The sequence below is a fragment of the Marmota marmota genome, unplaced genomic scaffold, assembly GCF_001458135.2.
Source record: "Marmota marmota marmota unplaced genomic scaffold, marMar, whole genome shotgun sequence".
Lineage (NCBI taxonomy): Eukaryota > Metazoa > Chordata > Mammalia > Rodentia > Sciuridae > Marmota > Marmota marmota.
In genome coordinates, this window is record NW_026000185.1 from 11,312,912 (window position 1) to 11,337,924 (window position 25,013).

Genomic DNA, 25,013 nt, shown 5'->3' on the forward strand with positions numbered 1-25,013 from the left:
CGGCCCACTCCCTGGCACCTCTGTCAGCACCAGTCTGCCTTCTGTCTCTACGGATGGACCTCACCTGGAGATTTCACAAGAAATGGATTCATGTGATGTGTGGACCTTTGGGCCTGGCCTCTCCCCCTGAGTGTGATTTTGAGGTTCATGCACATTGCAGCCTGTATCAGTACTTCATCATCATCGTTGGCACTGGGGACTGAACCCCGGGGTGCTCTACCACTGAGCCACATCCCCAGCTCTTTCTAATTTTTAACTTCAGACACAGTCTTGCTAAGTTGCTGAGGCTGGCCTTGAATTTGCTATCCTCCTGCCTCAGCCTCCGGAACCACTGGGATTGCAGGTGTGTGCACTGTGCCTGCCTACTTCATTCCTTTTTGTGACTTGACACTCTGCTCCATGGGTAGAGTAGTTTCATTTTTCCACTGATGGAATCTGGGTTGTAGTGAACATTTACATACAAATCTTTCAGCGAGCACCTGTTTTCAGTTTGGGGGTGTAGACTGTACTCAATTCTTCAAACAGCATCTGAGGAGTCACCTCCTCCAAGATGCTGCCTCTTACTCACACCTCTCAGGAGCTGAGAAGGGGGTCTTTCCATGGTACCCCCACCACCTGCATGGCTGCCATGGACAGTAGGGTGACTTGCACACTGCACGACTCTCCAGGGGGACCACCCACACTGCTCATGGTAGATCTGGATGTTCGTTCAAATCATTTCCCAGCAGATGGAGGCCGAGCACCTGGAGAAAACAGTGGCTCTTTCTCACTCTGCGAATGTGCCTCACGGTCCAGGGTGGTCCCAGCTCCCGTAGTCCAAAGTTTCTCTCTATGGTAGCAATTAACTTCCCATGATGGTTATTTAACCTGTCTCATTAATACTTTGGGGGGAAGGGTACAGATTCTATGATAAGGGACGATCATGATGTAGCTTGTAGAGTTCTTCTTACTTTTCTCAAGTTTGGTGACGACCGTGGTACTTTACAGGATTGGTAATAGCTAAGAAGCGGAAACTGCCGAGTTGTCCCACAGCCAAGGGTGGGTGAGCAAAATGTGGCTTCTCCGTCCAACAGGATGTCATCCAGCAAGGAGGGGCAAGCCTGGCCCACGGTGAGCCTGAGGTCATCACCAAAGCCCACGTCCGGGATCCTGGTCACATGCATGGGCCAGAGCAGGGGGGTCTACAGACACAGAAGGGGTGGGGGCCCGGACGGGGGCGGAGCCCGGCTGGCGTGTGGGCACCTCTTTTTGTGTTGGTGGAAATCTAAAGTTAGAGGGCAAAGATGGCTTTCTGACCCTGCAAGTCCACTAGTGACCAGGAAATGCTATCTTTGAAGCCGATTCCTTCGTGGTACATAAACGAGACCACAATCATGGTTTTTGGAAAACCGTGTTAATTTTATGCCCTCTCCGAGTCGAGAGGTCCGACTTCCCACACCTCAGGTGCGTCCGTTGGCTTCCCAACAGTCACCTCACTGTTTCAAATGCTTCCCTGGGAGGCCCAGAGCGCCTGAAGGTCAAGGGCGGTGGTGCCTGATCCTGGGAACCGAGAGCCACAGGGGGCAGCAGGTGCCGAGGGGCTTGTGCTGACCTGAAGCGCAGGCGGAGGCAGTGGCAGGGTGACCGCCTATCCACTGGGGGACATGCTGTGTTCACTCAGCAAAGGAGTCCCGAGGCCCTACTGTGCGCCAGGCTAGATGCACAAACCACAAGGCCCGCTTATCTTTGCTTTTCGGAAGCTTGTGACCCAGGGCTGGGGCCCGATGGGCAAATAAACGACCTCAGGCTGTGACGGCACCACAGTGGGGACGTGCCCAGTGCCGGGAACGAGCAGTGTGGCTCTGAGGTCCCTCAGACAGCAGGAAGGCCTCGTGGTCTCCGTGCCGAGGGAGCTACCCCAAGACGGATGTGTACAATCCCGGGGCCCAGGCAGAGCCCCCCAGACCCCGCAGCTCAGAGCGGAAAAGGACACAGGACCCCCTTGTGTGGGGCTCTGCAGGGCTGGAGCCTGGGAGATGTCACCAGCGCAGCCCTGCCTCCCGGCCAGAGCCCTGAGCTGGGGTACCTCCCCCACCTCCTCCCGGGCCTGGGGTCTGCCTTGGGGTGCAGGTCTCTGGGGTGTTTGAAGGAGACTCAGGGCTCCAGTGGCCCCTCCCCGCGGTGGCACAACAGGCAGGACTCTCAGGAGGTGCCCAGCTCCCCACTGACCGGCTCCTTCGGCCGGATCCCAAGCACAGGCTCCTGATTTCTGGCTGGGCGCAGAGTCCTGCAGGCTGACCATAAAAGGAGAAAGCCGAGCTCTCGGCGTCCCTCCCTTCCTCCCTATGCCAGGCTGCCTGGGACCTCGGGGAGAAGGGGCCAAGCCCACACCCCTGCGGGGTCTCCCTAGTCCCAGGCCAGTGGGGACGGAGGGACCGTCTACACCATGAGCAAGAAGGGGCTCCCTACCCTCCTCCCCACCTGAAGGAGGTGCCGGGGGCACCTGACCCTCCGCAGGGCGAACGTGAATGAGCCCAGTGCCTGGTCCCCAAGGAAAGATGACGCTGACCCCCAATGGCCCTGTCCTGCCCAGGCACCAGGCTCCCGGCTCCCCCAGCCACTGCCAGGTGAGCCCTAGTAACACCTGAAGCAGGCAACTCTCACCCTCCTGGGGCAAACGGGGAAACCGAGGCTCAGAGAAGTGCGAACCCAGAGTCAGACCATGCCTGCACCACTCCCTGCACCACGCCTGCAGGTGGGGCCTCCTCCTCCTCCAGCCCCGCCCCCACCTTCCCGCAGACCTGGGTGGGAAACTGAGTGACCGGGGGGCTTGGGGAGCAGAAGACCAGTATCTCCCTGGGGACCTCGGGGGCCTCCACTCCCACTTGCCACACTCCCCCTCCTCCTGCTCCAGCCACCTCCCCAGGAGGCTCTGCTCCCCCAGCCTAGGACAGGCCCCAGGGGGTGCCCCTGCCGCAGCTCCCTGGGCCTCTGTCCAGGGCCTGTCCATTCCTGAAATGATTCGATTAACATTCCCTCCCCAGCCTGTGCCTTGCCAGTGCACGTCAATTATGTATCCTGCTGAGTGAACGAGGGGACAGGAACCGGATTCCTCGAGGCTGGGGGGACACCTTCATGCATATACAACAAGGAACCCCCAAGTCCACTCTCTGGAGCATGTGGGCTTCTCCAGCTCAGTACTGACTCATTATAAAATGACCCCCCTTTGCTCTCCACTCTGCCAAGACGTGAGCTCCTGGTGGCAAGTCGGAGCCTGCTGGGGCCTGAGCGCTGGCACCCCCACACGCACTGGGGAGACCTAATCACTAAGGTGACGGTGGAGAACTGGAGTTTCAGAAGGCGATTAGGTCAAATGGGATCAGTGTCCTCCATCAAAGAGGCCCAGATAGCTGGCTAGCCCCTTCCACCCCATGGGGACACGGCGAGGGGGTGCCATCTATGAGGAAGAGGGCTCACCGGGACTCCCCCACGCTGGTGCCCTGAACTTGGGGCTTCCCGGCCTCCAGCATGGTGGACAGCACATTTCTCACACATAAAGTGGACGACATCAATTGGTTTGAGCAGCCTGAGCTAAGACAAGTGCCAACCAGCCGTCCCTGAAGGCTGTGCCAGGGTCCTCGCTATCCCCACCACCCGGCAGGCCAGACACAGCCGAGCACACCGCCGAGCCCCAGAGACGGAGAGGCACTCGCCCCATGGGGAGACGGGTCTGCAGGAAAGCTGTCCCTGGGGCAGAGCAGTGTGGGGTGACTTCCCAGGCCCACCCCCTGGGCACCCTCTCTGCCTCCCCAAGCCTAGTCCTTCACCAGGAAAACAGATAAAAACAGGCTAAAAATGGATAAAACAGGGTTGAGGGCTAAGTTCAATCCCTTTCTAGTGACAAGGTGCTATGGACTGAAGGTTTGTGTCTCCCCCAAAATTCTTATACTGAAATCCTCTCCCAGAGGTGACGGAATTTGGAGTTGGGCCTCTGGGAGGTGATTAGTCATCAATGGGAGCTCACTCCCCCTTCTCCCTGTGAAAAGGGCCCAGCAAGGCTCCACCTAGGAGCCTGGAAACAGATCCTCAAGACACCACATCTGCCAGCACCTTGACCTTGGGCTTCTCAGCCTAGAGAACTGTAGGAAATAGACCCCTGTGGTTTATAAGCCACTCTGTCTAAGGCATTTTGTTATAGCAACCAGAACAGATTAAGTCCTAAGGCCTAAGCCAGTCCCTTAGGCTCTGGGGACCTCTGTTTTTCTTCCATTAAATGGAGTAACCAGCTACACCAACTCGCGTACTGCCCTGGAGGGAGGAGAAAACGTTCCCGGCGGGGCAGAAGGTGGTGGTCTCCAGGATTACTCTCAGTTCTGCCAGATCACTTGGCGTGTGGGGCGTCAGTTTCTCCAATCTGTCAGGTGGGGAGGCTGCTGCCTGTCCTGCGGGCGAGGGCTGAGCCTGCTGGGGTTTAGGGAGCAGGGAGCCAGGACCTGGCAGGCCCTCCTCCCTCCTCCCTCCTCCTCGTTCCAGAGCAGCCTCTGGGGAGCTGGGCGAGCGTGAGCCAGCCCCAGGGCCTGCCAACCAGGCACAGAGGGACACAACCGAGTGTGGGAACCCGCGAGGCCCAGAGGACAGTTTGGATGACCTCCCTGTGCAGACTTATCTCAGGCCTGGAGAGGACTGGGCCCAGGGCCCCATGCTGGCCCGGCATCTGTTCTAATCCCCCGAGAGTGGCCATTTGGTGCTAATGAGGTGAAGACAAGACACTTCTGGTGACTGGGCCAGCCGGGCGCAGCCTGAGGGCTCCTGCCAGCAGGACAGAATGAACTCGGGCCTCCCTGCACCCCAGGTCCTCCCTGCACCCCAGGTCCTCCCTGCACCCCAGGCCCTCCCAGCCCAGCAGCCCTGGGGGGAGAGGAAGACCCCAGGGGGGCCTGCGGGAGGGCTGCGCTGCTGTCCATTCACCCCGTGGTGTCCCATGGTGTCCCGAGCTCAGCTCCTGCCTCCCAAGCTATGGGCCTTCACTATGGGGAGACGCGAGGAGCTGGACTTTCGGGAGCACAGAGCCTCCATGGGATGGGGACCCTGCTGCAGCTCCGCCCTGGGCAAGACTGGATGTCAGATAGGCCAAGTTCAAATCCATCTACGACATTTATCTGACCTTCAGCAAATCCTTCACTTCTCTGAGCCTCATTTCTCCAGCTACAAAAGGGGACTGAGTCATTGTGGTGGCTGCCCCAGCGCTGGGTCGCCAACAAGCCCCGGACACCCACGCTCACGGCGCACGCACACGCCAAGGAAGGATTGGATAGTTGTGGTTCTGTAAAAGCCATTAAGGTAAACATAAGAGAGATTTAAACATGTGGTTGGCCTTCCTTATTTTTAAATCTAAGCTCGCTTTTATTTTGGACGACACACTCAGGCCCCGTATTAATTTCGGGATTGAAATTTAAAGGTCTTTATCTGTCCTGTTTGCTGCGTGGGTTCGTAGCTAAGGATTAGTTGAACATTCTTGCTAAGCCCTGAGCATTTAGCAGACGTCTGGTAACATCCCACAGCACTGTCAGTTACGTGGCAAAGGAGTCGGGAATGTCCGTGAGGGGACTGCGGGTGAACACACGCACGGAGCTCTCCTCCCTCCCCAGCGCTCACGGAGCCATGGTAAAGGGAGTCTCCACAAGCCCACGCAACTTCCAAAAAGACCTGCAGCTGCAGCCGGGAAGCCAGGAAGTGGAAGGGGCAACTCCTCCAAGAGAGGAGGAGAGTCAGTCGGCAGCAGGAGGCTCTAGAAGGAACCCCAACTCCCCTAACTGCAGGATCACGCATCCCTGGGGAGCTGGCAAAAGGGCAGTCAGTGTAGGTAGCCGGTGACTGGGTCAGAAGCTGGGCTGATTCAACTTGCCGCCAGTACCCGTGGATCACTCCACCTTTTGGTCACTCGGCAGGATGGGAGGAGGGGGCATGAGAACAAAGGATATCTGAAATCCACAGAAGGGGCGGGACACCCCCACTCCCTGGGGCACCAGCCTTGGACCCCCTCCTTTGAGGGGGAGTCTCTGTCTCGCTCTGTTCCACCCTTTAAATAAAACTTTTTGCTCTTGGCTGGGCACTTCTCAGGATCGCCAACACCAGGGAAACAGACCCGGATTCTGACTCTGAACGCCCGGTATCAGACCTGGTCTCATTCCTACCCCAAGCCTCAGTAACTGAGAGCACCAGGGGCCTTTGGAAGGGAGGGAGCAGGAGAGAGGAACGCAGACCAGGCCAGGAAAGGGGACGGGAACTTCAGAAGAGCCATGGGAACAGCTCAGCTCCCTCCAGCTAGGCCAAGGTCATCACCCGCAAGCCCTCTGCGCGCACAGCTCCCGCCAATTCCTTGGTCCCCGCACACTCGGACGGTCAAGAATCACCAGGAAGCCGGTCACAGGAAGAAGTCGACACAGACACGCAGGAAAATGTGCATCTGGAGGAAACGGAGAAGATGCATGAAGGAGTGTCCTTCAGACAGAGGCCATCACAGCCACAGGAAAGAGTAGCCCAAGAAACATTCAGAGAGAGAAACAGAGCTCTTGGAAATTTTTTTTAAAAATACCAAAATTAAAAACTCAGTGGAAAGGTTGAAAGATAAAGCTGAGGTAACTGCTCAGTAAACAGAATTAAAAATAACACAAGGAGCTGGGTGCAGAGGCGCACAGACTCCAAGTAATCCCAGCAGCTCGGGAGGCCGAGGCAGGAGGGTTCCAAGTTCCAGGCCAGCCTCAGCAACTTGGCGAGGCCCCCAAGCAACTTAGTGAGACCCTGTCTCAAAATAAAAAATAGAAGTGCTGGGGATGTGGCTCAGTGGTCGACACTCCTGGGCTTAATCCTCAGTACTAAAAACAAAGGAAAAAAGGAAAAAACAAAAAGGAGATAAAAGAGCCCAGAGAAGGAAAACTCTGGGGCCATGTCAGAAGTTCCATTCCAGAAGTAGGAAAAGAGAACACGGCGAGAAAGACATGACCAGGGAAATGATTCAAAGAAAACTTCCCAGAATTCAAGGATGTGGATGAGTTTACAAACCAAGGGCGCCCACTAGGTCTTCAGAACAACGTGGGGAACAGAACCACGGAAAGTCCCATCACCATGAATAGGGAGATGAAGATCTAAAAACTTCCAGAGGAGGAGGAGGAGAGGAGTCTCTGGTTGCACAGAAAGGATCAAGGATCAGACTAGGCTTTTGCTTCTCAAAAACGAAACTGAAGCTAGAGAGCGATGAAGCAAGTCCTTAAAAATCCTGAAGGAGATTTTACGTCTTGCCAAAACATTTAAACCCAAATAAATCATCCTCTAAGTATTAGAGGAGCTTCTGATCTTTCAGCTATGCAGGATCCCCATACATCAGGATCATCTATACCCTTCCTTGGGAAGCTACTGGAGAAGGTGTGATTCAAACAGGAGAGTCAACCAAGGAACAGGAAGAGATGGAAATTAGGGAACAAGGAATCCCGCTGAGAGCACTGACCGCTACCAGTAATAGGGTTAGGCCAGGTCCAAAGGCTACAGTAGAGATCATTTCAAGGACAGACTATCACTGGGTGACCTCTGATACAATTCTGGACATATTAAGACAAGAGTAACACATTTAGATGGAGAATCTGGGGCAGAATAAGTGAGCAGCCACATAGAAAACCAGGCTGGGGGAGGGGGGGGCAAGAAAAAAAGGCAACTGCTAACTCCAGGGAAAAGAATAAGTCGTACGGTAAAAGAAAAGTACTCACAAGAGAGAGCAGAGATCAGAACTGAATGATGTCTATATAATAGCATTTACTATTATAGTCATAACCTAGTAAACTCTGAATAGCGAGCTCATCAAGATTAAGGCTAACTATATTGGCAATCTGTAATATAAATAAGGCGTATGAGGATGGGGCAGAAGGGCAAATCAAGAAAGTGGATGAGTTAAATCCTCCATGGTGAAAAGTCAATAGGTGAAAGGCAAAACTGAAAAAGTGTTAAGATATCAGCAAAATAGTCAAGTTATTTGAAGATATAGAGGCAAGGGGCTGGGCCTGCAGCTCAGAGGCAGAGCACTTGCCTAGTACGTGTGAGGCTCTGGGTTCGATCCTCAGCACCACATAAAAATAAACAAATAAAATAAAGGTATGCTGTCCATCTACAACTACAAAAAAAAAATTTTTAATGTTTTACCAGACTTAAAAAAAAAATAGGATATAAAGGCAAATAGTCAAACATCAATGAAAGGAGTTGATAAGGGTTACCTCTGGGGAAGGAGTAGAGGGAGGGCTATTTTTCATAACAGGCTTGGAGGAGTTTTTTGACTATCATCTGCATGAATATTTTTAATAAAAATCAAAACTAAATTTAAAATCACAGGAACGAGGGGTCCTTATAACACTAACAAGGAACAGCTCGCACAATGTAAAGTGACGCGTGTGAAATGCTACTATTTATAGGGAAGATGGTGGGAGAAAATAGACATATCTGCTCACACATGCAAGAAAATAGACTCCAGGAGGACACCTGATACACTAGGAGCCATGATCATCTCCGGGGAGGTGGACCGGGGGTCTGATGCACAGAGGGGGAAGGAGAAGGTGACCTTGTGGATGTGAATGCACCATCTCTACATCTTTATGAGACTGAATGACACGAGCCAGGAACGTGCCCAGTGGTGCACACACGGGAAGTCCCCGTCCCTCTACCACAGCCAAACTCCCACTTGACGGAGGGGGGGAGTGGACACAGATGTGCAGAGTGCTCCCCAGCTTCCATTTTCCTCCCTGATGTGTCTCTGAGCTCTGTGGTCTTGTGTTTGGAGTCCCCTCCCTGTGGTTCAGAAGGCTTGGAGTTCGGTGAACACACAGGGCGCACGAGGACACGGCGGCGGACTAACGCCCACTGCACAGACGGCCGCCTTCTGGGGGTGCCCTGCTCCTGGCTGCCGTCTCCTGGGGGGCCACCGAGGAGCCCAGCGAGCATCTCTAAGTGGCGTCAGCAGACTGTGCTTCTGTGTCTGCACACGGAGCCCAGGAGGCACGGAGGGGAGACATAGGGTCCTCACCATCCACCAGCCTGGCCCACAGTTAGGCAGCAGGCGTCAGCGGGCCCCAGGGATAAGCCTCAATGGACTGACCACGGGGAGGTCTGACGCAGCGGAGCAGCCTCCCGGGTCTTCACCACCTGCTTGGGTCTACACCACGCTAGCCCCACTCGGACTGCAGCCTGCTGATGACTAGGCTCCAAGAGCCCCAGCCACGTGGGAGCTGTCACCAAGGGGCAGTGTTGCCCGGAGTCAAGGGCCTTGGAAAGGCCACAAAGAGAGTCGGGTCAGTTCCCGCCTGGAGGTCAGAGCATTGTCAGGAACCAGACAAGAGGGGCCTGGGGACTGTGCTCGGCACCAACACCATGGAGAAGCCCTAGGGAAACCGCTGACCTACTGAGTGAGTCTGAAGAGTGGCTTCCCTGCTGCGCTGCAGAGCTCAAGGGAGACAGGAAGGGGGCCCCCTGTCATGCTCTCATGATCATGTGGAAAAATGTTAAGCCCCCCCAAAAATAAACCCTTGATTCATTTTATATTCAATCCAAGGACTAGCAGCTATCTGCAGTTATAATTGAATTCTAAACACACATAAAAAAGGGAAATCGACCATTTTCTTAATTTGCCAGACCCTTTCTCAAGCCCACACCTTCTCCCCTCCTCCCCCCCCCCCACAGTGAAACGATGGCCAATGGCCTTGTGTAAAGTCGCCTTTTTCTGGAGCTAATTTTCTGATGGTCAGAGTCTTATTCATTACGTGCCACTCAGCTCAGATAGCGTATGAAAGGCTGCACAGCAAGACATCAGTGACGGTGACCTCTGGGTGACAGAATGACAGGTCCCAGCTTCTCCTTTGCTTAAATAGAGGGTTTAATTTTTCTAGAATAGACTATAATGCTAAGGATTTTCAAAGTTACAAATGCCCATTTTCAGAGCACTATAGCAATGCCTACCCACCTGTGTGTCTCCCATTCTCCTTCCCTGACAGAATTCTATTTCATTCTAGTAGTCGGATAAAATGCGCTTAGTGGGACCTCCCTTCACTCCAGAAAAAGAAACCAGAAATGATTTAAAACAGTTGTGAACACCCCCTTAGCTAATGCTCGATTTAGAGGCTGACATGTGACCAAGTTCCTCCTTGACCAGAGGGAAGGAGGGGTAAAAGCCTAATCTCCCACTTCTTTCATGCTTTTGGCTATTATCACCTGACAATGTGATGGCCAGATCAATGGCTTCCATCTTTTGACTATGAGGAAGCAGCCAAGAAAATCCCCCAAAGTGGCCTGCTTTTGAACTCCTGAATCAAGCAACCCGGAAATCACCAACCTCTAGACTTCCTGTATATAGGGTAATAAACTCCTACGGTTTAAGCCACTTGAGTTAGTTCTTATGTTACTTGCAACCAAAAGCATGCCAAAAGACCATATGAACATCCTACGTTTGTGATGCTCAGCCTCCCAAAGTGGGGTGGGAACCACTTTTAAAAGACTGTTTCATCTGAGGACACCAAAAATACAATAATGTCACAAATACACACCCTAATTCCAGGAGCCATTGCTTTAAACCCCATTACGTAAATAACATAAGAATGTCATTTATATGAAGTTCAAGGACACAGCTTGCACTCTGGGACTGATCCTGCAAGGCTTCATCTGCTGGTCCTTGGAGGTAGTGGCAGCCCTATGTCCTGAAGGATCAGGTCCTGCCCTAGAGCCTGGCTAACTGCCAGCAACTTGGGACACTTCTACCTGAACGCCTCTACCCTGTGGGGTGCTATCTCTTGCAAACTCCTGGCTTCCTGCCCTTTAGGAATTCCCAGCACAGGGCTCCCCTCAATTCCCAGCCCCTGTGTTCCCACGTGTTGAATTTCCACTACGGCTTCACGCTGGGTTCAAACATTTCAGAATTTGGAGCTTTTGGATTCTCAGATTAGGCATATTCAGCCTGTGATCGTTTATGCTTAACAAGCTTTTACTCTAAAACCAGACATTGTTCCGATCTTTGGGTGCAACAGCTGTTTAATCCTTGCATCAGCCTTATGAGGATGGGCACAGTCACTATAATCCTCTTTCACAGAGGAGGAAACAGATACAGAGAGGTTAAGCAGCTCATCCAAGGTCACACAGCTTGTGAGTGACAGTTCTGGAATTTGAACACAAGCAGCTCTGTTCTAGAATTCACACTCTTAATAAGGAATCTTTTCTGTTTAGTCTAAAGTAGTTTGAGGAGGGGAGGAAGCTTATATGAAAAGCATTACGTACATCACATAAGAATGTCATTTATATGAAGTTCAAGGACAAGCAAAACTAACTGACAGTGATGGAGGTCAACAGCGGCCACTCCAGGCAGGGGTGTCCAAGAGCTATTGACTGGGAAGAGGCATGGCGGAACTTTCTAGAAATATTTCACATCTTGGTCTGGTTGGTGATCACACTACTGCAGACATCAAAATTCACTTTAAACTGGACCCTTGAGCACAGTCTGCCCATTCTGTAAGTCTCCAGTTTTCTTCTCCTTAAAACACTTTGTTCCTAAGAGCCGTGACGCAGGTTGGCCATTCTACATCTGAAGATCCCAAGCCTGAAACCCTCCGGGTCCCCAGCATTCCAGAGAGGGACGCTCAGGCCGTGGGCATGAGGGAAACATACTCGCCCCTGAGTCGGAGAAGCCGGCCTCAGCAATCTTACAACAGATGGCGAGGGGGAGGCGCTGACCCCCTTTACAGACGAGGAAACTGAGGCTAGAGAGGGGACGGTGTCCGCCCAGCTGCCGGGGAGCGGGAGGGGCAAGCCATCTGCTGGCGCAGCCCTGGCTGTCACCACCCTCTTCCTCCCAGGGCCAGCGCTGGGAGGGGGCCATGCCCGTATTTCCCCAGCTCTCGGCCCCTGGCTCCCCGGGCGTGGACACAGACGGCGCCTGGTTTGCCCCCTGGCCCCCAGCACCGCCTGCCAAGCCTGCGTCCCCAGCAAGCCCCACAGCCGGGAGCGGGGCCCGAGGGATGGGCGGGGCCTTGGGTGGGCGGGGCCTCTTGTAGGCGGGGCCTGTTGTGGGCGTGGCTTTTGGTGGGCGGGGCTCCCGAGCCAGCAGCTCCCCAGAGGTGGCCCGAGCGCAGCGGCAGCGTGGGTCCCGCGCGCTCACCTTGCAGCATGCTCCGGTAGGCCGTGTCCGCGATGGCGTAGATGTGCGGCGGCATCTCGTGCCTCTTCTTGCCCTTGTACATGTCCACGATCTTTTCCGAGTAGATGGGCAGTTGTTTGTAGGGGTTGACCACCACGCAGAAGAGGCCCGAGTAGGTCTGCAAACAGAGAGCGGGCTTAGCTCGAGGCCCCGCAGGAGGACGAGGTCACTAGGTGTGCTCCGAGTTCCCACCTGAGACGGGGAAACTGAGGCCCAGGGTGGCCGTGGGAGCCCTGAGCGTCACGATTTCCAGGTGTGGGGACAGGGGAACGGGAACAAGCCCGGACTGCCAGGCTGCCCGCCCCGTGTTTGATGACTCTGGTTTTATTTATTTATTTCTGGTACAAGGGGATTGAACCCAGGGGTGCTGTACCACTGAGCCACTCCCCAGTCCTTTTTATTTTTTATTTTGAGACAGGGTATAAGTTGCTTAAGGCCTTCCTAAGTTTCTAAGGCTGGCCACCAACTTGCGATCCTCCTGCCTCAGCCTCCCGAGTTGCTGGGATTACACGTGCGCACCACCGTGTCCGGCCAACTGTGTGGTTTTAATTTGGGTGTGTGCGCGTCAAGGATGGAACCCAGAGCCTTGTACGTGCTAGGCAAGGTTTCTCCCCCGACCTAACCCCCAGCCCCATCTGTGTGGTTTTAAATAGTTCAAACCTCAGCTCCACCCGGCTGATGTCACTTCACTCTGAGCCCCGAGGACCTAACAACAGTGGCCATGACTGAGTGCTCACTAAGTGCCTGTCACAGAACTGAGCACTTCACAGGCATCTTCTGGGAGGTAATAGGAGCCTTTGATTTCCCTGCTGCCTGATTGACAGGAGAGGAAACTGAGGCGTGGTGGGGTTGTCTCCAGGTCACAGAGCTGGAGGGACATTCAGGGGTAGACATCATGACTGCTCATCTCAGAGCTCATGATGGTTAACAAAGCACTTCCATATCTGTAAAATGGGGATGAGGACAAGTGTCCTCCAAAATAGCAGAGCACTGACCTAGGCTGCAACATGGGTGAGCTTTGAAAGCACCACGTGGAACAGAATCAGCCAGGCCCCACCTCTTCTGGTCTCAGCCCCGCCTCCAGCTCCTCCAGGCCACACCCCTGCCACGCCCCCTTCAGCCTGAGGGTGTCATTTACATCCCGCCCAAGCCCTGGACCGGAGGCAGTAATCGGCAATAGTTAAGGGAGGACTCAGATATGAACCTCACTCTCCGACTTCCTAGCTCTGTGACCCCAGGAAAGACTCTTAACCTCTCTGAGTCTCAGTTATCCTCATCTGCAAAACCGTGGGGGCACACTAACAATCTCCTCCTAGGTTTGTTCTGAGATCATGCTTTTAAGACATTCAGCACCATGCCTGGTATACAGTAGGTGCTCAGTAGTCAATATGAGCGACTATTCTGCGCTGTTTCCCGAGGATGAAAACCTTGCCACATGGCGTCTTCCCAGAGGCTGTTCCCCCTGATCTCCCTGGAGCCACCACCCCCTCTTCCAGGGGAGGGGATGAGCAGTCATGATGTCTACCCCTCAGTGTCCCTGCAGCTCAGGGCTCCGTCTCAGCATCACTTCCCAGAAGACGAGCTACACGTACCGCATCTCCCGCCCCCAGCACAGGGTAGATGTTCACCCTGCAAATATTCGCTGAATAAAACGAATCCTAAAGAGGGACGGCTGGGCCCTCGTAGCTCCACCACGATCCCAGGACACCTCTCCGGGTGCTGTGCACACAGCAAGCACTTACTCTGTGCTTCCAGGCAAACCTGAATCTGTGTTCAGTTCAGTTTCCCAAGCAAGCCAGGGTACAGTGGCAGGTCCCACAGGGTCACTGGGCTCGCGAATCTGGCCGTTCCATCCCCACGTCCCACTCAGCTCACCCTCACCCTGACCCAGCCCCCTGTAGCTGGCCCTGTGTTGGCCTCAGTCCCCAGGAGCCCCGCTCCCGACCGGCAAGTTCAGAGTCTCCACATCCCCAGCCCGTGCCCCAGCCAGCATCTCGGGGCATCTGTGCCATGCAGATCCAGGCCACAGGCACGGTGTCCCTCTTGTAACCGTATTAGGAAGCGGCTCCAATTGCTCCCTGAGGCTTTATATGGTCAGCCCCAGAGCCCTGAGCCGAGCGTCCAGGAGCAGGAGGAAGGGCAAGGAACACCGGCTTTAGGGCCTGGGGGATCTCCCCAGCCTGGCTGTACACACAGCCCGACCTGGGCATCCTGCTTTTGTTCTCTAAAACGATGGACAGTCACTCCTTAACGAGGTGGGAGCCCCACGGGATCCCTGTCCTAGACTGACAGTGATTCGGCTCTTGCCTGGATTTCAGCAGCAAAAGACTAGGAACAATCTAAATGCCCGTTAGCCCTGGTGGGCTCAGGGAGTCCAGTTCATCCCTAGAGCAGAAGACCCTGCTATGGTTAAAAAGAGTGTCATTGCTGGCATGGTGGCACACACCTGTCATCCCAGCAGCTCAGGAGGCCGAGGCAGGAGGATAGGAGTCCAAAGCCAGCCTCAGCAAAAACGAGGCCCTAAGCAACTCAGTGAGACTCTGTCTCTAAATAAAATACAAAATAGGGCTGGGGATGGGGCAGAGTGTACCTGAATTCAATTCAGGGTATCCCCCCCCCAACCACCAAAAAAAAAAAAGAAAAGAAAAAAAAAAAAGAGAACTGTCGGGCATCCATCTGGGTAGCTAGATGCGAAGGCCAAGATGCAGGACAGCAGTGACCTGCATGCCCATTTGGGGTGGGGAAAGGAAGGTCTATGTACCCTGATGGACGACTTCATTACATATTCACGTTGTACCTATTCAAAAAGATCTCGTCTAGACAGATTGTTATGAACAAATGCCAAAAAAAAAAAAAAAAAAAAAAAATCCCCTTTACCACGTTTGCCTCCAGGCAGAGGTGCATGAACTCTTGCCTTTTACAAAGCAGGACTTAATGTTCAACCTTCTCGTCCACAGGTGACCCTGTGTAGCTGGAGGAGCTTCCTTGAAGCCATAATGACTTGCAGGATCTGAAGGGCTAATTTGGGAGGCTCAGCAAAGGGCACCCCCCGCCCTGTCTCCTTGCCACCCATCCAGGCCCCAGGGCAGTGATGGGCACCCAGAACACCTCTGCGCCAGCATCTCTGGTTGGTGATCATTCCAGAAAACCATAAGGTGGCGGGGCCAGATGTCCCACATGAGGGGATCCTCACCTGCTGGAGAACATGGGTTTGGGTGACTGGGCAGGGGACTGGGGCTAGGGGGACCCAGTGAGCAGCAGGAGGGTCCTCCAGGTCCTGAGGGCAACAGGGAGGGGTGGGGCCTGTGGAAAAGCAGCAACCACACAGCGCATCTAACAGGGACTTTTACCTCCACCCTGGTCCAGGAGACGCAGGTCCTCTGCTTTTTTAAGCAACACAACGCCTCAAATTAACTCATTTTAAAGAAAAAAAAAAAAAATCACTCGCTCTGGGTCAACAGCGTACAATGTCTACCCTAGCACCCAGTAGGTGCTCAAGTAATCATAACACAAGATTAGATTCCTTCCTCGCAGGCACATCAAGTTTGTGCTACTCATAGCCGAGAGCACCCGTGGCACCGTCTCCCCTGCCCCTCCCACACCTCACCTCCTGCTCCCCTGAGGGCCCTCCCCGGCCCAGGCAGCCTCCCCAGCCCGTGCCACATCCCTGCTCAGCCCACTTACCAGCAATGAGACTGAGCGCAGGGCCTCAGTGTCCCCCTCTCTAAAGTGCAAAATGACACTATCTGTCTCATACTATCATGGACACATCACGTGGGATCTAGGTGACAGCACTGGTCTGGGAGCAGCCTCTCTGGGTTTGAGAGTCACCTCTGGGTCCCCCAAGTTATTTAACTTTTCAAAAGCCACAGTTTTAAACTGCCAAAAAATGGGCATAAGTCATGGTATCTCTTCCCCCCACATTTTTAATAGTACATTGTAGTTGTGTCTCTCTTATACAAAAATAATGGTAATCACAATAATATGTTAGCATAAACTTTGATCATAGTAAATTTTGAACAAATACTATCTACTATCACTGAGGGTCACCGGCTACTTTGAGAGTTTAATGACAACTAAGATCTGGGGCCAGAAAAAATACACATAGGAGCAAATGTTTCCCCAAAATCATCAGAGGCTTAGGCTCCCTGGCACCCATTTGAGGGACGGTGGGGCTTGAACTCCCCACCCCATGTTGTAGAAGCGAGTCCTAGAACATAGACAGTGTGACTTGCCTCTGGCTCAAGCACATCTCGCCTGTCACTTAAGTGCAGAATCATCTCAGGGCGAGGACTGACGTTCCTGTCCCACCCAGAAACAGGAGAGTGGAGACAGACCATGTTTTATAGACAAGACCAGAATTGGGAAGGGGATCCCTCCCAAGTGCATGTCCCCTCTGCCTCAGTCACCTTATCTGAAGGCTGGGACATCATTCTGCTGTATCCCAAGGGACAAAATGGGATGGAAGGGCTTGGGACAGCACCTGGCACAGAGCAGGCTCCAGAGCCGGAGCTACCAGGCTCCACAGTGAAGCCTCGGCCGAGGACCCAGAAGACCAGGGGGCCTCGGAGCAGGGATCAGAGCTGCGTCCCCACGCCAGGTGTGCGGGCAGCTCGGGCGAGACCCTGGACATTGCTGAGCCCAGACCCAAAAATCTAAGGTAAGGGGACAGGCTCCTCTGGCTTCCAAGGACCCTGTGGGGCCCAAGAGGACAGAGGTCCGCCAGGGTCTCCTCATCACCGAGGGCAAAGGTGGGCACGGTCGGCCGACTGGCCCGCAGACACAGTGCCACCTGTTGATAAGGGTCACGCAGTCTGATTATGGGATGGGAGAGCGGCTTCCCGTGCCCGTCCCTGTCCCCCAACCCCTTGCCTTCTCTATTTTTTTTCCGCCATGGGCAACAGTTTCTATTAAGTGATTAAATTGAACAGAAAGGTACCAGATAACAGCAGGTGCCTGGTCGCGAAGCCACATGACTTTAATCTAATTTGTCCAGAGAGGCACAGCAAGAATGTACACCTCCGATTCCTTTTTTAATCTGCTTCAGATGATACTCTGGGTCTCGGGAACTTCACAAGCGCCTCCTGATTCCCGACTTCTATTTTGGGCTCAAATGCCACGTCAGAGGACAGTCGAGTGGAGACGTGGCCCTGTCCACAGGGAGGTGACACCGGTTGGACCCCAACGGTCCCCCCAGCTCTCTGCAGATTGGTGTCCTTAGAAATGTCCCAGGTCGCGGGGTGTGGAGGGGCACACCTGTGATCCCAGCAGCTCGGGAGGCGGAGGCAGGAGGATTGCAAGTTCAAAGCCAGACTCGGCAACTTAGCAAGGCCCCCCGGCAACTCCGGGAGACCCCGTCTCTAAATAAACATATTTAAAAGGGTCTGGGGATGTGGCTCAGGGGTTACGCACCCCTGGGCCCAATCCTAGTACCGAAAAACAACGTCCAGTGTACCAAGGGACTTAGGGTGGCGATGTCTCCACACAAGGAGTGGCACAGACTAAAGGGACTTTCTCTGCTTAGTTGGGGAAGGGAAGATGGGCCTCAGCTTGCTCACCTGTAAAATGGACTCCCTGCGTCACTCCGTGGCTGTTGTGTCCACTAAGGGAAATGGAGGGTGTGGGGTTACAGCACCTGGCTGTGGGGGGGGCACTTCACAGTTGTCCCCTCCCCTCCGGCTCTTAAAACAGCCTCTGTAGCCCCTTCGGAAATAGCCACAAGAAGGGGTCATTAAATGTGGCTCTGACCACCACAGAGTATGTGGCCCTTCAAAGGGAATCTTTGGGGCTGGGAGACGCTCAGCATCGACTTCACACAGAAAAAGAGCAAGTCACTAATCCACGCGCACAGTAGGCTTGCAAACACACCCACATCTCGCGCCATTCCCACCAAGAGATGGACGCACGCACCTCCTTTTTGGGTGAAGACGGATCTTTGTGTTTTCTGCTTTTGACTGAGTTTTGCTTTTTTTCTGAATTTCAAATCCTTCCTAGACAATGTGTTCTATTGTCCCAATTAGGAAAAAAAATGTGCAGGACATTTTTTTTTTTTTTAGAGATGACAAGGAGCTTTGGGTGATTTTCAAGTGGCAAGGCATACAGGACGGACCAAGGGGACACAAGGACAGAAGTGACTGTGCCCATGGCTCTGCGAAGGATCCAAGAACACTGGCCCCGTGACAACTAAAGCCGTCACGATGGCCTTCAACCTGTGATGGTGACACCTCACACTCTGAGTGCCTGCTATGTGCCAGGAAGAGTGTCGGGCTTTGTCTTTAGAGCTACCGGGGGCAGGAGGCTGGCGCGGTTCTGTCTGTTACCGACAAGGGAACCAAGTTCCAGGTGCAAAAGGCGACCTGCCCCAGGCACCAGCGTGGCTTTCAGAGAGGAAAGGCGGACAATGATCGGGCTGGGGACCTCCGCCCGCCCAGGTGGCCTCATGGGGCTTTTTGGGTGAAGACGGATCTTTGTGTTTTCTGCTTTTGAAACTTTTGCTTTTTTCTGAATTTCCAATCATTCCTGTCCCATTCGTCCTGGAAATCTGGTCCAGCCCAAGAAACCCGTGTCCCCCCTTGTCACCAGCCCCCACAGAACTGTGATGGTGAGAATGTTCTAGACCTACACCCTCCAGTCAGGCAACTGCTGGCCACAGGGGCTGTTGGGGACTTCACGTGGCTGAGACCCACCTGGAGAAACGAATCCTCAAATACTGACTTTTTAAAGTTAGTTAGAAGCCCAGTGCAGGTGGCTGCAGTGGCCAGTGGTGGCCATGCTGCATATACGGCTCCAGTCCACCTCATCTGCAGGGCCCACTCAGGAGTCCCAGGGCCCATCTGGCCATCCCCACTTGTGACAGGGACCCTCTCCTGTCCCCTACCCTCCCAATGCCAGGGTGGACCAGCCTTTCCAAGGGGTCCCTGAGTTCTCCCCGCCTCCAGGATGGAGGCCGGGTAGGGAAGACACCCCTGGGATCTGAGGGGAGTCCATCCCGCGCCTGGCACTTGGGGTATGTGATGGCAGGGACTGTCCACCCCTGCTCTGTGGGGAGGGCGCGGCTCCCACTTTACAGATGGGAAAAGTGAGGCTGCGGGAGGCTACACACCTGCCCACGTCCCAGAGCTGGTGAGGGGGGACTGGGATGGAGTCACCCCCGTGGGATCCGCTCAGTGAAGCCCCCGCCCGTCTTCTGCACCCCAACTCCCTGAGCCCCTGAGACCAGGAGGGGGGGCAGTGGCCGCCTGGACACTCACGTAGATGAGCCCCGAGAAGTAGCGCTCCCTCAGGTTGTGCAGCACCGAGGCCTCGTTGAGGCAGGTCAGCTCGGCCATGTCCTCCACCTTGGAGAACTTGGGCGGGTTCATCTTCTGGATGTCATCCTTGCCCACCGTCACCTTCTTGCCATTCTCCACCAGCTCCACGACCACCTCGTCCCCCTTCTCCTCCTTGATGCTGGCCGCCTCGAAGCCTTGCTTCTCGGAAGGGACCCAGACCAGTCTCTTGGCCACCCAGTCGGCCTGCGCCACTGGGCTGTTGATGAAGTTTTTGTCCACAAACAGGAACTTCTCGTCGTCACTGAGCTGGCCCTTCTGTGCCATGGCGCCTGGTTGGTCCCCTGCAGGAGGAGGAGAGAGGGTCAGGGTCAGGCCAGAACCGCGTCTTGAAGACACCTTGCCCCGTGTCTCGGCAGGACACTGTGGGGTCCGCAGAAATGTCCACAAAGTACGGGGGTGTCCCCTGCGGCCTCGGCCTCGTGTGTGCTGTGGGAGAACAGGGACATTCTGAGGCCTTCAGGGGACCCCCGGCTTCATGGCCCATGATCACAAAGCCAAGGAGCAACCCAGCGGCCACCAGCTCAGACTGGAGGGTAAACCAGGGGGTTTTCATGCAGCGAACCCCACCCAGTGGCCAGCAAGAAGCAGGTCCTTGGGTGTAGGCATAGGAGGTGCCCAAACCTCACTGCCTACTGCAAAACAAAAGGGGGTCCCCAGGTGATGGATCAGAGCCACCCCGTCACCCAAGAACTCCATTCCTGAGTTCGTACTCCAGAGAAGTGAAACAGACCTCCACCCAAAAACTTGAACGTGGACGTTCACAGCCGTGTCCCTTATCACAGCCCCAAAGTGGAAACAACCCCACTGTCCATGGGCAGGTAAGAGGCGAGTGGACGAGTAAGATGTGGCCTCTCCACACAGTGGAGTAGTACTGAGCCATAAAAAGGAATGAAACACGACACGTGCTACGACGTGGCTGAACCCCAAAACATCACGCTAAGTGGACGGAGCCTGGCCCAGAAGGCCCCCCGACAGCTGGCACAACACGCACGCCTGCTATCCCAGCAACTAGGGAGGCCGAGGCAGGGGGACTGCAAGTCAGAACCAGCAACTTAGACCCTCAGAATAACAAGGGCTGGGAGTACAGCTCAGTAGTAAAGCCCCCGGGCTCCACCCTCAGTACTGGGGGGAAAAAAGCACCACTTATTGTGTGATTCTACCCATGTAAGATGTCCCCGGTAGGCAGATCCTGAGAAATGAAGTCCATGAGTGGTTCCAGGAACTGGGGGAGCACTACAGGGGACTACAGGGGACAGCTGAGGGGTGCACCATTTCTTTGGGGAGGTGATAAAGTGTTCTAGAAGATTCTGTAGTAACAGGCACATAACTGACTATACTTAAAAGCCACTGGGCTGCACAAGGCTGGTGGGGTCCGTGTGGAGCAGGTGTGGAGCAGACATGCCGCAGTCTGGCTGGGCACAAATCACGAGCCACTCAAGCAGGAACAAACTTTATTTCCGAACTCCACCAGCACACTCCACACTCCTGGGAACTCTCCTGAATGCCACCCACTCGGCTCCTCCAGGAACGCACCACACACCAACCAGAACTCCCTCCACAGGGCTGCGTGCACACTCACTCGTGAGAACTCAACAGGAACTCCAAAGTAGCGGGCGCCCGAGGCAGCAAGAGCCGCCCTATTATCTGTCAGTAAAGGTCTAATATACAATCGAATCAATCCGACATCATCTTAATGGCTTGCCTCTCAGCCATTACTTCTGGCAAAATGCCAGGGGCCATTCCGATTCGGCTGTGGCTCTCAACACAGACACAAGACCCTGGATTCCATCCCAGCACAAAATTAATAAATGGGCGCATTATACCCCCCACTCGGTGCTGGGGATTGAGTCCGAATAAAGCCTTTGTTTATTTGTTTTTAAAGATGGACACGATCCCTCTATTTTGATTTTATTTATGGGGTGCTGAGGATCAAACCCGGTGCCTCCCACAGGCTGGGCAAGCGCTCAGCCACCGAGCCAGGACTCCAGCCCCGATAAAGCTTTTTAAAAAGTAAAAGTGGGAATTGCAAAACGGCAGACATACTACTCCATGTTCTATCTAAAATATTTAGACGTAGACGCTACAGACTATAGAACTGGAGAAATATGCATTTATCAAACACAGTCACGAGAGGATTTTTTTTGCCTTCTATTATTTGCACCAATTTTTAAAATTATGGTAAAATATACGCGACCTAAAATTCTGCCATCATGACCATCTGCAGGTCAACAGCTGGGTGGCACAGAGCGTGCTCACATCATGGTGCGGCTGTCACCACCGACGCCTCCAGCACCCTTTCCACCTTGCAGCACCAACTGGTCACATGGGACCCTTTCCATCCATCCCCTCCCCCAGCCCCGGCAATGGCTATTCTCTCTTCATTCCTAGTACGCCAATGACTCTAAGTTACCCCACACAGGGGGGACTTTAGAGTATTCATCTTTTTATGACAAGTTTATTTCACTTGGCATAATGATCGAGGGTCATCCATACTGTAGCCTACGTCCAGATTTTCTTCCTTTTTACAGCTGAGTAATATTCCACTGTGTGGAGAGACTACACTTTGCTTATTCATTTACCCACCAATGGATATCCAGATTGCTTTCACATTTTAATTATTATAAATAATGCTGCTATGAAGGTGGGTGTACTTCCTGTCATAAAAAATCAAATATGACAAAAATATATAACTATTAAATTTGTAATCAGCAAAAATAGATATTTAGCTGGGTGTGGTGGCACACACCTATAATCCCAGTGGCTCTGGAGACTAAGAAAGGAGGACTGCAAATTTGAGGCCAGCCTCAGCAACTTAGCAAGGCCCTAAGCAACTTAAGGAGACCCCGTCTCAAAATGAAAACAAAACAAAAGGGGCTGGGGGGATAGCTCAGTGGGAAAACAACCCTGAATTAAATCTCCATTACAAAAAAGAAAAAAATTTAGAAAGCCCTTCAAATAGTTGCAAAAACAGAACATTAGAAAGAGATGTTCAGCCTCACTAGTAATCAAAGAAATGAAATTAAAGAACGAGATGTCGATTTTCACACCTCCTTTGAATTCACCAAGACAATACCCACTTGAGGGCCCCAATCCCCCCTACCCAGGGCCCAGAGCCAAGGCACCAACTCCTCTAATTTGGGGGAGGCAGATTTCACAAGGCAAAAAAAAAAAAAAGGAGGCTTTATTCTAATACCTACTTTGCTCTTTCCAGGGTGAAAAGAATAGTAATAAAAACCAGAAGGTAGTTGTTTGGAGAAAAGTTACTTCTCCCGGGGACCTGATCAAGGGAGAAATAAGTGAATCGCTCTGTAACTCTGAAGGATCACCTTAGCCAATCAGATGTGATCGCAGGCTGTTTGGGTTTAACAATCACATGTTCCTGCATTTGAAAATTGTTAATAAATTTATCTTAGGAGCAAATGAGCCCAAGAGCATCCTCCCTCCCACTTCCCCATCTAAATCATCGTTCCTCCTGCGGGGAAGGACGCCGGTGAATAAATGCAGAAACTGAGACTCAGTGTGACCATTGTGTCACCCCTGGTAAGATAACAGGTCTTGGCAAGGACCGTCCATAGCTGCTGAGCCCATTAGACGGCTGGTTCTCACACCGCCTCGTGCTGTGGGCTTGGGAGACAGCACCCCAAGAATTCATATTTCGGGGATCTGGTTGGTTGGGGAGTTTTCCTGCTGTGGTTGTTGGGGTTTGTGTTCATCCTGGGGTCCCCCAGGGCCTTGTGTATGCTAAGCACGTGCACGCCCTCTCCCTGAGCTACGCGCCCCCAGCCCCAAGAATTTGTATCTCTAACCATTCCCAGGAGGGCGGCTGGCCCAGGTCCACCCTTGAAGACCAACTCTGAGATAAAAAGATGGGGAAGTTTATTGTGCATGGGTCAGGCGGGGGCCACCTAACCCTGATAATTAATGACCACCACAGAGAGCAGAAGAGACCTTCCAAGCCCGAGGTGGGCGGCCCAGGGAGCAGCACCGCGGCCCACGAGCCATCTCACAAGAAGGGGGTGGGATTCGGGCTGGGGATCTGCCACCTGTCCACGGGCAAGACCAGGCACACACAGGTCAAGGGCAGGCAGCGAGGCCCAGAAGTCAGGAGCCACAGGGCAAGCGACTTCGTTACCAAATGAAGTGCAAACCAAAAGGAAGGCAGCCCAGAGACCCACGGGACTTGGAAAGAAGAGGAAGAAACGCACTGGAGACATTTCAAAGGGACAGAGATTTGAGTCAACCTCGCACATGCCGACGGGAGCTGGTCAGGTTTGAATCGCTAGTTGACCTTCATCTACAGTCGGGGAAAGGTCCCCAGGCTGGGGAGGCAGATCCCTGTTCAAATCTGATCCAGCCACCCCAGGAGGTGTTTTGGGCAGTTTGTGCAAACCTCTGCATTAGTGGTGGAGAGGTGAGAGGTACGGCCCAGGGTCGTCTGGGACAGGTACCCCCAAAGTGCCCTTTCTACATCTCTCCTCCTCCCTTTACTCTGAAGCACTTTGTCCCCACCACCCCCCACCAAAAAAAAAAAAAAAAACACAAAAACCAAACCTGTTGTGCAACACTATAACCAAGTTATTTTCCTGAAATAGGAAATGTAGCAAATTCCTGGACAATCCCTGTTGTTTACAAGATGCTGCAATAGATCCTGCTATTTCGTTGACAGACAGGAGAGATGGGAGGGGTGGAAACCAAGGAAGCTTTTATCTCAAGTCCAGTGACTGGCATCTCTGCTTTTACATATATTTCAAATTTTTCATAATGAAAAACAGGTACAACAAAAGATATCTGGTAAGAGAAGGCAGGGGAAGGTCCCTACCCCCACCACACACAGCAAATCACAAATAAAGGTATGTTTTGTGTTTTTCAAAAGCCATGCCTTAAATGGGAAATTCAGCAAGACTGAATGCAGTCGTCAGAAAAAAAAAATTATTTGCAAGCATTTTCCCCTCAGAAAAAGGACAAAAAGAACCCGTATGAGATAAGCAGGAAAATTCTGAACATGGACTCCATAGTTTAGAGAATTTCTTAGACTCTTGGTGCGAACACGGTATTATGATTTCGTGTGATTAGAGAGTCCTTACTGCTTAGGGACATGGTAAAGGAGTCATGGATGGAATGATCTACCCGGGGCTTATTGCAAAATCAAAGCAGGAAGAAATGAATGGGGGTCAGGATGAAATCAGATGGGATCGTGTGTTGATAACCGGTGAGGATGAGTGCAGGTGCCTAGGAATATGTAATCCTGGTCTTTGGGCTTCTGCACATGCTTAGATCTTTCTAAAAGGAAAAAAAATATAACCCTATAAAATCTATAAGGCTGTCTTCCACTTGAAGCAATGCAAACATAGCACCATCTCCCACTGAAGCCCTACTGCATGTCCATGGTGGAGTTTCTGAGCACTCAGTGACAGCCTGAGCTAAATCCTGCACGTGCAATTATTAAATACCATCGCCACAGCCAGCTGAACCTTAGACATATGGAC

At 53.1% G+C, this 25,013-nt stretch overlaps 1 protein-coding gene across 1 annotated transcript in view; it reads right to left on the reverse strand.

The window, feature by feature from the left end:
- Myh11 (myosin heavy chain 11) overlaps positions 1–25,013 on the reverse strand; it is an 88,243-nt gene that overhangs the window by 57,346 nt on the left and 5,884 nt on the right. The window contains 2 exon segments of the mRNA XM_048790066.1: positions 12,158–12,314; positions 19,447–19,808. Coding sequence (XP_048646023.1) covers positions 12,158–12,314; positions 19,447–19,791 — 502 coding nt within the window. The 5' untranslated portion in view covers positions 19,792–19,808.